Source organism: Crocuta crocuta, unplaced genomic scaffold, assembly GCF_008692635.1.
Source record: "Crocuta crocuta isolate KB4526 unplaced genomic scaffold, BGI_CrCroc_1.0 scaffold186, whole genome shotgun sequence".
NCBI classification, from domain to species: Eukaryota; Metazoa; Chordata; class Mammalia; order Carnivora; family Hyaenidae; genus Crocuta; species Crocuta crocuta.
Window position 1 is genome coordinate 6,996,686 of NW_027551569.1, and position 15,351 is coordinate 7,012,036.

The 15,351-nt window shown below is 53.1% G+C and overlaps 1 protein-coding gene across 1 annotated transcript in view; it reads left to right on the forward strand.

The window, feature by feature from the left end:
• LTBP2 (latent transforming growth factor beta binding protein 2) overlaps positions 1-15,351 on the forward strand; it is a 105,764-nt gene that overhangs the window by 837 nt on the left and 89,576 nt on the right. The window contains 2 exon segments of the mRNA XM_077750763.1: positions 1,528-1,585; positions 8,577-8,647. Of these exon segments, the coding sequence (XP_077606889.1) occupies positions 1,528-1,585; positions 8,577-8,647 (129 nt within the window).

Sequence of the window (15,351 nt, forward strand, 5' to 3'; positions counted from 1 at the left end):
ACTGAGGCTCAGATCTGAACCTCTTTGGAGGAGTTGAGAGCAACGAGCAACACCATCCTCACCCTTTCGTACCCGCTCGCGGGAGACCTGACGTTAACTCCTTTCGCAAGGTGCGGGTGCATTCGCCTGCCCTCCGCTAAAGGGTGCCCGCAGACTCCCGCAGCACTGCGGTGAACCGAGAAGGAACCCCGAAGGGGCAGTGGGGTGGGCGGTCCAGGCGCCCGAGACCCGAGAGCGGGCTCAGAGCGCAGGTAGGTAGAGGATGTCGGGGCTCCAGAGTGCCAAGGGAACGGAGCTGGCAGCGAAGCCTCAACTTGGCTACAAGTGTATACAGTCGGGACGCGGGTCTGCGCGGGCCCTCACGTGGCTGGACGTGGGTGGGGGCATGGGCTCGAGGGCACTGTGGGTCCGAAGCCTGTTCCCGCTCTAGTTGGGGTACAGTGGGTACGTGGGAGAATCGGTCTGTGTGCTCGTCTGTGCAGCTAGGTGTCAGCGCGACTCGTGCAATCTGCAGGCCTAAATCTCCCCCACACCCTGCGAGTGGCTTTTTCCCCCTCTCCCCAGGCACCCCTGCTGCCCGCTGGGGGCGCCCTCGCAGCGTCGGGAGCCTCCCCGGCAACCCCCACCCCAGCTGGGGATCCTCACGGCTGAGGGGGCACCCGGCCTTGCCTGGGAATGACAGGTGCTTCCAGGATAGAGGGCGCGGGAGCCCTGCGCGGTGCGGGGCTGGGAGGGGACCGGACGGGGGAGGCTGGGAAGGACTCTGGCTTTATGGCCTGGGCCCAAAAAACCCAGTTGGTTTTAGTCCCAGTGCACAGCAAGGACACGAGTACCCTCAGTTTCACCCTGGAGGACCGTGTGCCTCATGGCCTCCCACCCCTGGTTTTCCTTGGCTGCTGCACTCTTCCCACTTCAGCAGGACTGCCTCCCTTCATTCAGATCTCTGCTCAGACAGGTCTTCTCTGATTACTCCTGCCCCACCCTCTCCCTTCACCCTGCTTTACCCGTTTCTGTTTCTGCACTTATGGTTTGGTCTCCCAGCCCACACTAATGTAAATTCTGTGAAAACAGAGGCTTTGCTTTTGTTCATTGCTATATTACCAGTGCCTAGAACGGTGCCTGCATACAATCGATGCTCGTGAAGTATCTGTTGAATGAGTGAATGAAGTCCAGCTACCCACGTAAGGCCCAGCTTGAGGCAGGCAGAGTAGACCCACGTACTGCCAAGTTGCTTACACACAGGATCAGTCAACAAGAGCTAATGGAGCACCAGCATGTTTCAGTTTTTTCCCTACCTGACCTGTGCAAGTGGATACATGCTTCCTAAGAGCTAGTGTGCAGGAGCATGGGATNCCCGCCAAGGCTCTGGCCAGGAGGCCGCCCCGCGCGCAGCAGCCTCGGCGAGCCCAGCCACCTGCGCAGACCTGGAGAAGCGGTCCCTTGGGCCAGCGGCAGCCCGCAGTCCGCGCCCGGGCAGCCCCGGCCCTCCCGCGCCTCGGNGGGCACCCCCGCCCCCCCCGCGCCTCTGAGCCCCGCAGCTGCCCGGGGCTGCGCCCCCAAGCCCGCCGCGAGGGCGGCTTACGGGGTGAGCACGGCCGAGGGAAGCGTAGGGGTCGGGGAGGGGGAGCGAGGGCGGGTCTCCGTGTGCTCGTTAGTGGAGGGCTGAGCAGGCGAGAGGAGAGAGGGCCCCGACCGGGCTCGTGCCCTTGGTTTTTCCGGCCTCAGGACTGCAAGGAATCAGCACCGGGGTCCCGAAACTGAGGCTCGGAGATCTGAACCTCTTTGGAGGAGTTGAGAGCAACGAGCAACACCATCCTCACCCTTTCGTACCCGCTCGCGGGAGACCTGACGTTAACTCCTTTCGCAAGGTGCGGGTGCATTCGCCTGCCCTCCGCTAAAGGGTGCCCGCAGACTCCCGCAGCGCTGCGGTGAACCGAGAAGGAACCCCGAAGGGGCAGTGGGGTGGGCGGTCCAGGCGCCCGAGACCCGAGAGCGGGCTCAGAGCGCAGGTAGGTAGAGGATGTCGGGGCTCCAGAGTGCCAAGGGAACGGAGCTGGCAGCGAAGCCTCAACTTGGCTACAAGTGTATACAGTCGGGACGCGGGTCTGCGCGGGCCCTCACGTGGCTGGACGTGGGTGGGGGCATGGGCTCGAGGGCACTGTGGGTCCGAAGCCTGTTCCCGCTCTAGTTGGGGTACAGTGGGTACGTGGGAGAATCGGTCTGTGTGCTCGTCTGTGCAGCTAGGTGTCAGCGCGACTCGTGCAATCTGCAGGCCTAAATCTCCCCCACACCCTGCGAGTGGCTTTTTCCCCCTCTCCCCAGGCACCCCTGCTGCCCGCTGGGGGCGCCCTCGCAGCGTCGGGAGCCTCCCCGGCAACCCCCACCCCAGCTGGGGATCCTCACGGCTGAGGGGGCACCCGGCCTTGCCTGGGAATGACAGGTGCTTCCAGGATAGAGGGCGCGGGAGCCCTGCGCGGTGCGGGGCTGGGAGGGGACCGGACGGGGGAGGCTGGGAAGGACTCTGGCTTTATGGCCTGGGCCCAAAAAACCCAGTTGGTTTTAGTCCCAGTGCACAGCAAGGACACGAGTACCCTCAGTTTCACCCTGGAGGACCGTGTGCCTCATGGCCTCCCACCCCTGGTTTTCCTTGGCTGCTGCACTCTTCCCACTTCAGCAGGACTTGCCTCCCTTCATTCAGATCTCTGCTCAGACAGGTCTTCTCTGATTACTCCTGCCCCACCCTCTCCCTTCACCCTGCTTTACCCGTTTCTGTTTCTGCACTTATGGTTTGGTCTCCCAGCCCACACTAATGTAAATTCTGTGAAAACAGAGGCTTTGCTTTTGTTCATTGCTATATTACCAGTGCCTAGAACGGTGCCTGCATACAATCGATGCTCGTGAAGTATCTGTTGAATGAGTGAATGAAGTCCAGCTACCCACGTAAGGCCCAGCTTGAGGCAGGCAGAGTAGACCCACGTACTGCCAAGTTGCTTACACACAGGATCAGTCAACAAGAGCTAATGGAGCACCAGCATGTTTCAGTTTTTTCCCTACCTGACCTGTGCAAGTGGATACATGCTTCCTAAGAGCTAGTGTGCAGGAGCATGGGATAGGAGATGGGGGCCCGGCGACAAAGGCATTGCTCCTGCAGAGAAAATAACCCAATTACTTAAAATGGAGTTGGAGAGATGAACAGATATGTACCAATGAATGTGCTTTCTAGTAACGGAAAGCTCATATTAAAGCATAAAGGAACGGGGCAGTTATGAGAAGAGGTGGCAGGAGTGGGGTGGAGGGGTGTAGCACTGCCCAAGGACAAGGACTTTCACTGTTGGCCCTGGCCTGGGGGCAGGCGGACACCCTGGTGTAGGGAGCCATATGAGTGAGGCTGGAGCCACAGGTTGGGCCAGATCATGGAGAAGCTTATACCATAGGCATTTAGGTGGAAGTTGGGGGGAAGGTAGGATTGTGCAGGGTGGGAGTGGAAGGGTGCACTATTAGAAGTTGTGAAATGAGGTGAAGATGTGCAAAGCAGATTGTCACCACAGTAGAGCTGGTATATGTGCACAGGTGTGTAAGGACATGGGCTGGGTGCCACCCATATCACCTGTCATACACAGGTGCACACATGGTATCACAAATTGTGTATCTGGGAGTTTGGCTTCTCCCCCAGATAGTTTTCTGCAGCTTTGATGGGTGGGTTCCTCCGACAGTCCACCCAACCACTCCAGATCAGCTGGGGAGGGCTGAGTGGCAATCTCATCCATCTGCTTCCTCTGCACAGACCCATTCTGGCTAATGGCTTCTGGCCAGCCTGACCTCTCTGGCAATTGCCTAGTGGGTTGCTCAGCGGCAAGCACCAAGTGCCACCTTCTGGTGAAACTTGGAACTGCATTACTACTACACAGGATTCTTTCTTCTTTCAACAAATATTTGAAAAGCCTCCTATATGACAGGCACTGTGCTAGATCATGGAGATGACAGCAATGGCCAACACAGCCTGTGTCCTCATGAAACTGGAATGTAGTGGGAATTTATTGCACACAGGGATGATTTATTAAGCATGGGCTGGGCACAATAGTAGGTGTCTGGGATACATTGTGACCATAGCAGACAGATCCTGCACTAAGGAAATTTATGGTCTACAGGGGACTTTAACAATCTTTTTAATGTTAATTATTTGAGAGAGACAGAGAGAGAGACAGAGACAGAGACAGACAGAGCACAAGCAGAGGAGGGGCAGAGAAAGAGGGAGACACAGAGTCCAAAGCAGGCTCCAAGCTCTAAGTTGTCAGCACAGAGCCCGGAGGTGGGGGTCAAACTCACGAACCATGAGATCATGACCTGAACTGAAGTCGGTCACTTAACTGACTGAGCCAGATGCCCCTACAGGGGACTTTTAAAGACATTGTCTCAAAATAAGCAGTGTTTCTTGAACTAGCCTCACAGCCAAATACTTTCAAAATATTTTCCTTGATCTTTTCCCTCTTGTTCTATTATTTTTCTTTGAATTTGTTTACTGTTAATATAGCAGGATTTTCTATTTTACATATTTTCAAGTATTTTATAATATGAAGTCTTGTACAAACCTACAAAAGGTACTGGAAATAATACACCTAAAAATCCAGATTTTTCAAACTTTAAGATTTTGGCATATTTTGCTTCTGATTTTTTTCAGTTGAAAATTCCTCTATAGATTTGTCTCTCTCTCTCTCTCTGCCCAGAGTTAAACACTACCCTGAATTTATTCCTGATTCCAGTGTATGTTTTTACACAATTACTACGGATGCCTGACTCCATAAAATACACAGCATTGTTTTGCACATTTTAAATTTAGATAAGTGATACCACACTGTATTATCCTCCTCAATTTTCAGCCCCTCCTCATTAGATTTCTGAGTTTAACCAGGTTAATATAGTCAGCTTATGTTTATTTGTTTTAACTGTGGTGTATCATGCCATTGTCTGAATATACCAGTTTATCCACCCTCCTGTTTTTGAACCTTTAGATGACTTACATTTTTTTGTGATTGCAAATATGTAGATTGCTTTTCTACATAAATAAATGCATTTTTCAAGGACACTTTGGATCACCCTCAATAAGCTGAAAATAGCACCACTTGTCATAAAAAGAAGGTAATTGTAGGAGAATTGAAATGACAATAAAATGTTCTCAAATTCTAGTCAGACACCACTATCTTAGGAAGCTCTCCCCGGTGGTATGCTTCCTGTTGAAAGGGGGGATTGGCAAATGTTAGGGGAAGGACCTGGCGTGGAGACCCAATCTCAGGCAGATTTTTTTTTCCCACTGATCTAATCAGGCTAGAAAGATCACAGAAAAGGGAATCTCTTTCTCACCTCTCAACTAGAAAGATCACAGAAAAGGGAATCTCTTTCTCACCTCTCAACTCGGCATTGTTGAAGACAATGATTGTGGAAACCTAAAACCCCCTTTCCTACTCTCGGTGTGGCTCATCCATTATTTGGGAAACGGCAGATTAAGTGAGACAAAGAAGTATTAAATGTATACCACGTGTCAGGCATTGTGTTAGACACAAAAAGGAATAAGAAAGAATTCTCCAGATAGTCAAGATGGAGACACATATGACTAATAATTTGAGACATCAGTTCTAAATCTTTTTAAAAAAATTTTTTTAGTGTTTAGTTTTGAGAGAGAGAGAGAGAGAGTGCATGTGTGTATGAGACAGCACATGCATGAGCGGGGAGGGGCTAAGAGAGAAGGAGACACGGAATCCAAAGCAGGCTCCAGGCTCTGAGCTGTTGACACAGAGCATATGCGGGGCTCGAACCCACGAAATGCAAGACCATGACCTGAGCCAAAGTTGGACACTGAAATGACTGAGCCACCCAGGCCCTGAGAAAATCCGTTCTAAATGAATGCAGTGGATGGGGAATGAGAAAGGCTGAGTATATAATAGGGGAGGTTTACACAATGGATACGGTAACATTTGATCTGGAAGTCTTGGAGTATGCAAAGGGTTTCAGTCGGCAAAGAGAGGGAAGGCATTCTAGGTAGAGAACAGTTTAAGCATCAAAATGTGACCCTGTGTGGTGCAATTGAGGGACAACATATTCTGTAGCCTTGGAGGATCGTAACCTTGGCTATGGAAGGTGATGGAGACAAGGGAGGGGTGATGGGGGCAGTTAGACTGCACAGGCAGGTGGGGGCCTGGTCAGCTTCATAAGAGGCCACCAGAGAGCCTTGTCAGGTTATTAACGAAGTACCAATGTGATCACATTGGTCCTAGGTGGACCAGCAGCTGTCCCAGGCTGTTAGCCAGATGTGTCCCCAAGGGCTGGACAAAGGTGCTGGATACTGAGTTGATGTTTGCTGAGAGGTGTCACCTGGAAGGTTTGGCTCACATGACCTTCCAGGGAGTCAGAACCCCTGAGTCGTATATGCCCCAGCTAGTCAAGCTTACTTGCTCTCTCTAGTGAGCCAGAGCTTGTTGAATGGTCATCTGCCACCTCCATGGGCCTCTACCCAAGATTCTAATATTGGCCTAGAAGGAGTTCTCAGAGTCTGCCATCGAGTACCTAAATCCCTCTTGAGTACCCTTCCAGCCCCAGCCTGGCCACTTCTGCCTGTCAGGCTTTGACCCTGACCTCACTGTGTTCCTAACGGTACTGAGGGCTCTACCGCTGGCAGGCAGGGCAGGGCTGGCGGCTGCCTCCTATATTCAGCTGTAAAGTAGACTCAGCTGCCTGAGGGCATTGGGGGTGACAGCTGGCTCAGGGGGCCTCCTTGGGCTGGGCTCCATGCCATGACCTCCTAGCCAAGTGGGCCCATCAGTCTATGCTGTCTGAGCTCTAACAGACCTTAATTCTTAGAAAACTCCCAGGGGATGCAGTCTGTTTCCTTTCAAAGACCCTCTAGGCCCCTATGAGGACTTATCACTTCCACCAGGGCTAGTGACTTACACACGGGTGGATAATGTATGCACCCCTCCCACCAGTGTGACGCTCAGAAAGCCTGGCAATGAGGACCAGCCCCTTCCTCAGAACAGTGACTTGGGCCCCGACGGGGAGGAGCTTCTCATAGAGCCAGGAAGCTGCTGAAGGCAGCGGTCCAGAGAGGCTTCAAGGTGGCCAGAATGGCACAGCCTTTGGCTGGGAGGATATTTTGGGAGCGCCCTGGGAGGCAGCTCCCCACCACTTTGGGCCAAAAGGGCTAGAAATGGGCTTCAGCTTTTCCAAGATGCAGGAATTTATTTTGAATGTTTTGTAAGACTCCAAAAACCGCACAAGCTTTGGGGTCCACTGAAATGTCAAATAAACTCATAAGCGAGACCAGATGCTCACTCTCCTGGCCACAGAGGTCCCAGGAACAGTCCCCTTCTGTGTCCTTCGCCCTGACTCTCCAGCCCATACTCTGCTGCCCCACTCACCCTGTTTCAGTGAGTGCTCAGTAGACAATTTCTGATGCCAGTTATGGGGTCCATGAAGCCAGGGCTGAGGTCCTCAGGAGCCTTCCCCAGGAGGAGACCTTCTAGAGAAGTCACCCGGGTCCAGGCATTTGAGTCTTTATTTATTTTTCTTAAATAGTTTATTATCAAGTTGGTTTCCATACAACACCCAGTGCTCACCCCAATAAGTGCCCTCCAGACATTGAGGTGGGGCTAGTGAAACCTGGTGGTGCTTCAGGGGCCTCATCACACACCTGATAGCAGAGTTTGAAGGAGCTGGGTGAGCATCCCAGAGATCCGTACAGACCAGTGTCCCCTGCAGGCACCCTCAGCGCCAGCACCAAGGACTGTCCCCAACAGAGTTAAGTTCCATTAAGCTTGCCCAAATAAAAAGAGTGTGCTCGCTATGCAGAGGCAGCTTAACCCAAGTCCCCAGTTTCATCTTCTCACCAGCTCGCCACCTCAAGCCCCTCTTAGATAGAAATTCTACAACCCCAGGTCCCTCTGTCTCCCACCGCGCACGCACCAGCCTGCCCAGGGGCCGGGACTTCTCCCCGTGTGCATTTGTTGGCCGGCGATGCGTATGTATGTCCTTAAGACTGTCGTACGTGTGCTTTCCAGCTTCCCTTATGTGGTCAGCCTTTGTTGGGCAAAGGCCCGTGGTGTTTCATTTTGGTGAGAGGCAGTCTGGGGTCGGAGCATGACTTAGAGGCGGGCCAACTCAAGTTTGCACTTGGCTTTGGCATTTACTCATTGTTTAGCCTCAGCAAGTGACTGAGCCACTCTCAACATGCTTTTTTCATCATCTGCATGATTACTGTCATTGTCGTAGGGGAGTGCCTTCTTTCTGTTAGGTATTCTCTCTCTCTCTCTCTCTCTCTCCTTTAATCATAACAACAACCCAGTGAGGCAGGTATTACTATGTCCATCATGCTGATGGAGGGAGTAGAGTTTCCCAAGATCACTCAGAGGATGGCAGTCAGGAATTCGTGTTAGATCTGCAGGATCTCAACGAGCTTACCCCTGGGCCCTGTGGATTCCCCAGAGAAGGGGGACAGTGTGGCCGGCCTGGCCGTGTGCCCCAGGCAGCTCTGTGAGTGGTCCTGCTCTGAGCCTCCTTGTGCTGACCCCGTTTTGTTGATCCCTCAGGAGGAATGTCTGCGGGGGCCAGTGCTGCCCGGGATGGACGACGGCGAACAGCACCAACCACTGTATCAAACGTGAGTGCCTCCGCCCCGTCCACCCTTCTCCCCCTCTCTCCCTTGAGGTTGGCCAGGTCCGGGGGGATGATGGTAGAAGGGACGGGACTTTTTTTTTAATTTATTTTTTTAATGTTTGTTTATTATTGAGACAGAGAGGAAGACAGAGCGTGAGCAGGGGAGGGGCAGAGAGAGAGGGAGACAGAATCTGAAACAGGCTCCAGGCTCTGAGCTGTCAGCACAGAGCCCGACGTGGGGCTCAAACCCACGAGCTGTGAGATCATGACCTGAGCCGAAGTCAGACACTTACCCGACTGAGCCACGCAGGCGCCNCCCCTGGAGAGATTTTAAAAAGGCCTCCATCTGGAAACAACTTCTAGAATAACACCCCCCCCCCCAATTATGTTTTTTAAAGCTTCCTGCATTCCCCTCCTGCTGCCCCACTGTGTTGGTGCCCCACTTGCCCCGTCCACAGGGCCCCTTAGTGCCCACACACCCCTGTAGTGTGCAGAATGTGCCCGGCCCCAGAGCCTCTGCGTCCCCCCGTTCACACCGTGTGCTAAGGGAATCCACCCTGCCTTGGCCCCTGGCCCTGCTGGTCCTGGCCTCTGTGAGGCATCCTGCCAGGATGAGGCCATCAGATGAGGCTCTGATCCCATGCCTTTAGACCGCGCTGAAGCTGGCCCCTATGAGAGAAAAGAGAGAATAATCATCTTAGTTACATGGAAAGCAAGGAGCCAGGCAGAAAGGGCCAGGGGCTCCCTGCCTAAGCCCCCACTCATGGTGTAGAGGCGGTGACAGCAACAAGAGCCATTGCCTACACAGCACTCATTCTGTGCAAGCTACGCTTTGCATGGCCTATGGGGACAGGGAGGACTACTATCCATTTGGCAAATAAGGAAGCCGAGGCACAAGCAGGTCACTTGTTCAAGGTCACATGGCCTGGGCATGGCAGGGTTTGAACTCAAGTGACCTGACTCCAGGGGGTCCCTCTTCTTAATCACTACACCCCAAGGGCCAGATATCTTATCTGACCTCACTTCCTCCACCTGTGAACTGCTACCATTATCACTACTACTATTACTGCTATTACTACCATTACCGCTACTACCACTACTGCTACTACTACTAGCTAACAGCTGTGCATTTACTACGTGCCTAACACCATGCTAAGCTCTTCACAGACATTCTCAAGCCTCTCAATAATCCTGTAAAGTAGGTATTTAGTGATCATTCCCACTTACAGCTAAGGAGGTTGAGTCTTGGGTTGGTTAGGAAACATGGCCAAGGTTACATGACTCCAAGCACTAGACCTGGTAAGGATCCAGGCATTTTGAGTCCAGAACCCCATACTCTTCTCTGTGGGGATTTGCTCCCTCCCAACACCAGCTGAGGCTGGGGCCTTCTGGAATTTGGAATCCTTGCAGGTGAAAACATATGGGGGCTTCAGGATCCCCTTGGCTCTTTCTCCCTCACACCCCAGGGCTCCTCTTGATCAACTCATCAGCTCCCTCGGCCTTTATGGCTGGCCCAGGAGCCTCACCTGTCTGTCCCTGTCGCTACCTCCTTCCAGGCCCTAAACCTGGCTACAAAGATTCATTCTCAACAAAACTCCTTCCTGTCGCAGGCCCTTTTCAGGGTGAGGGTTTCATGGCTAATGGTCTGGGTATATGACCAAACCTGTGGTGTTCCCAGCCCTGATGGATGCCNTTGTCGTAGGGGAGTGCCTTCTTTCTGTTAGGTATTCTCTCTCTCTCTCTCTCTCTCCTTTAATCATGACAACAACCCAGTGAGGCAGGTATTACTATGTCCATCATGCTGATGGAGGGAGTAGAGTTTCCCAAGATCACTCAGAGGATGGCAGTCAGGAATTCGTGTTAGATCTGCAGGATCTCAACGAGCTTACCCCTGGGCCCTGTGGCTTCCCCAGAGAAGGGGGACAGTGTGGCCGGCCTGGCCGTGTGCCCCAGGCAGCTCTGTGAGTGGTCCTGCTCTGAGCCTCCTTGTGCTGACCCCGTTTTGTTGATCCCTCAGGAGGAATGTCTGCGGGGGCCAGTGCTGCCCGGGATGGACGACGGCGAACAGCACCAACCACTGTATCAAACGTGAGTGCCTCCGCCCCGTCCACCCTTCTCCCCCTCTCTCCCTTGAGGTTGGCCAGGTCCGGGGGGATGATGGTAGAAGGGACGGGACTTTTTTTTTAATTTATTTTTTTAATGTTTGTTTATTATTGAGACAGAGAGGAAGACAGAGCGTGAGCAGGGGAGGGGCAGAGAGAGAGGGAGACAGAATCTGAAACAGGCTCCAGGCTCTGAGCTGTCAGCACAGAGCCCGACGTGGGGCTCAAACCCACGAGCTGTGAGATCATGACCTGAGCCGAAGTCAGACACTTACCCGACTGAGCCACGCAGGCGCCCCTGGAGAGGATTTTAAAAAGGCCTCCATCTGGAAACAACTTCTAGAATAACACCCCCCACCCCAATTATGTTTTTTAAAGCTTCCTGCATTCCCCTCCTGCTGCCCCACTGTGTTGGTGCCCCACTTGCCCCGTCCACAGGGCCCCTTAGTGCCCACACACCCCTGTAGTGTGCAGAATGTGCCCGGCCCCAGAGCCTCTGCGTCCCCCCGTTCACACCGTGTGCTAAGGGAATCCACCCTGCCTTGGCCCCTGGCCCTGCTGGTCCTGGCCTCTGTGAGGCATCCTGCCAGGATGAGGCCATCAGATGAGGCTCTGATCCCATGCCTTTAGACCGCGCTGAAGCTGGCCCCTATGAGAGAAAAGAGAGAATAATCATCTTAGTTACATGGAAAGCAAGGAGCCAGGCAGAAAGGGCCAGGGGCTCCCTGCCTAAGCCCCCACTCATGGTGTAGAGGCGGTGACAGCAACAAGAGCCATTGCCTACACAGCACTCATTCTGTGCAAGCTACGCTTTGCATGGCCTATGGGGACAGGGAGGACTACTATCCATTTGGCAAATAAGGAAGCCGAGGCACAAGCAGGTCACTTGTTCAAGGTCACATGGCCTGGGCATGGCAGGGTTTGAACTCAAGTGACCTGACTCCAGGGGGTCCCTCTTCTTAATCACTACACCCCAAGGGCCAGATATCTTATCTGACCTCACTTCCTCCACCTGTGAACTGCTACCATTATCACTACTACTATTACTGCTATTACTACCATTACCGCTACTACCACTACTGCTACTACTACTAGCTAACAGCTGTGCATTTACTACGTGCCTAACACCATGCTAAGCTCTTCACAGACATTCTCAAGCCTCTCAATAATCCTGTAAAGTAGGTATTTAGTGATCATTCCCACTTACAGCTAAGGAGGTTGAGTCTTGGGTTGGTTAGGAAACATGGCCAAGGTTACATGACTCCAAGCACTAGACCTGGTAAGGATCCAGGCATTTTGAGTCCAGAACCCCATACTCTTCTCTGTGGGGATTTGCTCCCTCCCAACACCAGCTGAGGCTGGGGCCTTCTGGAATTTGGAATCCTTGCAGGTGAAAACATATGGGGGCTTCAGGATCCCCTTGGCTCTTTCTCCCTCACACCCCAGGGCTCCTCTTGATCAACTCATCAGCTCCCTCGGCCTTTATGGCTGGCCCAGGAGCCTCACCTGTCTGTCCCTGTCGCTACCTCCTTCCAGGCCCTAAACCTGGCTACAAAGATTCATTCTCAACAAAACTCCTTCCTGTCGCAGGCCCTTTTCAGGGTGAGGGTTTCATGGCTAATGGTCTGGGTATATGACCAAACCTGTGGTGTTCCCAGCCCTGATGGATGCCCTCATCTCTCCCGAGATGGGGCTGACAGGGGACAAAATGGAGATGCATCTGTGTCTGTGGGGACGGAGATGCTGGCTCCCCAAGCTCTTGGTTCTGCTTCAAACCCCATGGCCCTGATCCTCTCCTAGCCCGACAGTGAAGCTCAGGCAGACTCTTGGGTCTCTCTAAGGGTCTCCAGATAGAGAAGGCAAAACCCCAAGCTCAAAAACAAACAGCAATGCAGATCTTCACTTGGAAATTCTTTCCTTTTCAGGGAGCCTGGATTAGTGGGGCTTCTGTGGCTGGTGGCAAAGTGGGGGGAAAGACACTTTTCCTTCAGAATTATAAAGCTGAAGTCATTATGCCTCAGGTAGCTTGCTTAAGGCCACAGACTCACTGGAGGAGGATCTGAGACTCAACATCAGCAACACCCTTGGGCAGAGAAGACAGGGATGTGGGTAGCCAGGTGGCTCTATGCTCCGCAGAAGCTTTGGAGTTAGAGGCTAGAGCCAGGGCACTGGTATATTTTTAAAACACCCTATGGCAATCCTAGCCAGGGCTGAAGACCACTGAGCAGAGTTTGGTCAGTCATAGGAAGATTTGCCTTGGGCGCCCTAACTCAAATCTGGGATGTTCCCATGAATCCTCTGGAATCTTAATAAAGTACAGATTCTGATTCAGCAGGGCTGGGGAGGGGCTGGGCAGTCTGAGTTTCTAACACGCTCTCAGGTGCTGCTGCTGCTCGCAGTGCTGGTGGTGCTGGTTTAGGGACCACGCTTTGAGCATCAGGGCCTTGGGGCACTCTGGAGGACTGGGGAGGGATTTGGGGTGGAGATGGGGAGGAGGGTTGATATGTTCTAGTGAGCTTAGCAGAAAGTGTTGTTGGGATTTGACTTGAAGCAGGAGCAGGGTGGCTTCGGAGGGGGTGGGCTTCTCATCAACTACCTGAGGGGTCTGGGCATGGGCCTTGCGCTGGCCCTCCAGCCCTGGAGGGTCTTGGCTTCCTAACTTGTTCATGACTTTCCAGGGCTAGTCTCTGCCAAACTGGAGTTTTGACACTGGAAACTCAAGGTTGGGGGAAGTTTGCAGACTGTCAGAACCAACGTGTGTGCGGACCCTTGTGTCCCAGACGGGGTGCTCCAGCGTGGTGCCAAATCCCCGCTCCACCCTGGGAGTCCTCAGCTCCCCGACTTCTCTCCGGGTCCTCTCGCTCTCCTCTCCCCCTGGTCATCCCCTGCCCCGACCCTGGCACACAGCTGGCAGCTCTCCAGGAGGAATTGCCAGTGGGCATTAGCCTTTCCCACTTGAAGTTGGCTTGCCCACTGAAGGGCTGTGTGCTAACTAGCTGGGCCTTGTACTGTTTGCTTGTTGCTATTTTGCTGCTAAAGAGCCTAACAAGAACCACGTGGGCAGTGGGGTGTTGGCTGTGTAGAATGCGGGGCTCTTGGCTCCATACCCTGTCAGCTGGCTCCCCTGCTTCCCCCCTATTGGTTAGTATCTTCCTCTCCCTTCCCCACAGCTGCCCTCCTGGCTGGAGCCGAGAGTGCCAATGCTGGAGAATGCCCAGCACTCTTTCCTAGCACTTTCACACATGTGGGGTGCCTCTTGGCCAGCAGGAGAGGGAGGCCGACGTAGAGGGGTGTGTGACATCTCCCCCTTCACTGCCAAGAATGAAGTCTAGTCCCAGAACCCTGTGGAGACTCAGTCTGTCCCCTGGTCTCTCCCAGATATCTGTGGGTCTGTGCACAGGGAAGGATGGCCCTTGCCCCCTGGGCCACCCCCTGGGCCCCTCTCTGCTCCTCTCACAGAATCCTAGGTTGCTGTGACATACCAGTCCAGTTGCCTGGAAAGCCCCTTCCTTCCTCCCTGTCCGGTGCCTGGACCTCAGAGAGCCGCTGGGTCTGCAGGTGGCCATTATTGGAATCCCAGCTCCTCGCTCCACCTTGGCAGGGTCGAGAGTTGGGCTCTCATCTCTTCTTCTGCTCTTGGTCTCTGCCTTCCCTTTTGTGGCTTTGCCAGCTCTGCCTCAGATTTATGTGTTTATGTATTTGTGGAGGCAGCTGACGGGGGCCTGCCTAAAGGGCCTTCCTGAGGGGAAGCGCTGTAGAGTGTGGGCTGACTGGATCCTGTTTGTAGTTAGGGCGTTTGGAAGACTGTCCAGCCTTTCCACACTGGCTCACCCCCATCACCACCGCCACACAAGCTTTGGGGGCTTCTAAAGGTTCCTACGGGGGAAGAAGATTTGAACAATCCTTTGATTTCTCATTTTATCTCAGCCTAGATGCACAGAGGCTGGGGCTAACTGAGGAGGGCAGAGGGAATCCCTCAACTGTTGAGGAGGAGGCTAGGTGGGTTACCCCACCATCACCACCACCAAGCAGTGAGGCTCAAGGTTAAGAGCACGTGCTTTGGATTCTGGTGCCAAACCCAAGGAGTTGTGGATTAGAATCCCAGATGTGTGTCTTCGGGCAAGAGACTGGCCCTCTTCTACCATAGAACCTCATCCATAAAATGGGTGTAACAATCTCTATAGTGTTGTTTTTGAGGATTAATAATAATAACAGCCTGTAGCTATTACCGTACTTCGGGTACTATTCGAAGGACTTTATGTTGTTAAGTTTTAATCCTCCACAATCCTATAAGTTAGATTTGATCTTTCTGTCCATCTATAAATGAGGTTAACTGTTTACCCAAGTCATGCATCTAGGAATCGGCAGAGCCTGGCTGTGACTCCAGGTGGCCTGGCTCTGGAGGACAGGGCTCATGCTCCTGATAGGTGACAAGCCTGTGGAGAGAGCCTGGCACGTGGTAAGTTGGGCTGTCATTTTAATGCACATCCAGGAGATCGTGCTGACTCCCTGGGTTTAAATACAAGCTCTACCACTTAGCTATGTGACTCTTGGTAAGATGCTTAAGTTCTCTGTGCCTCAATTTCCTCAGCTGTAAAATGTGACT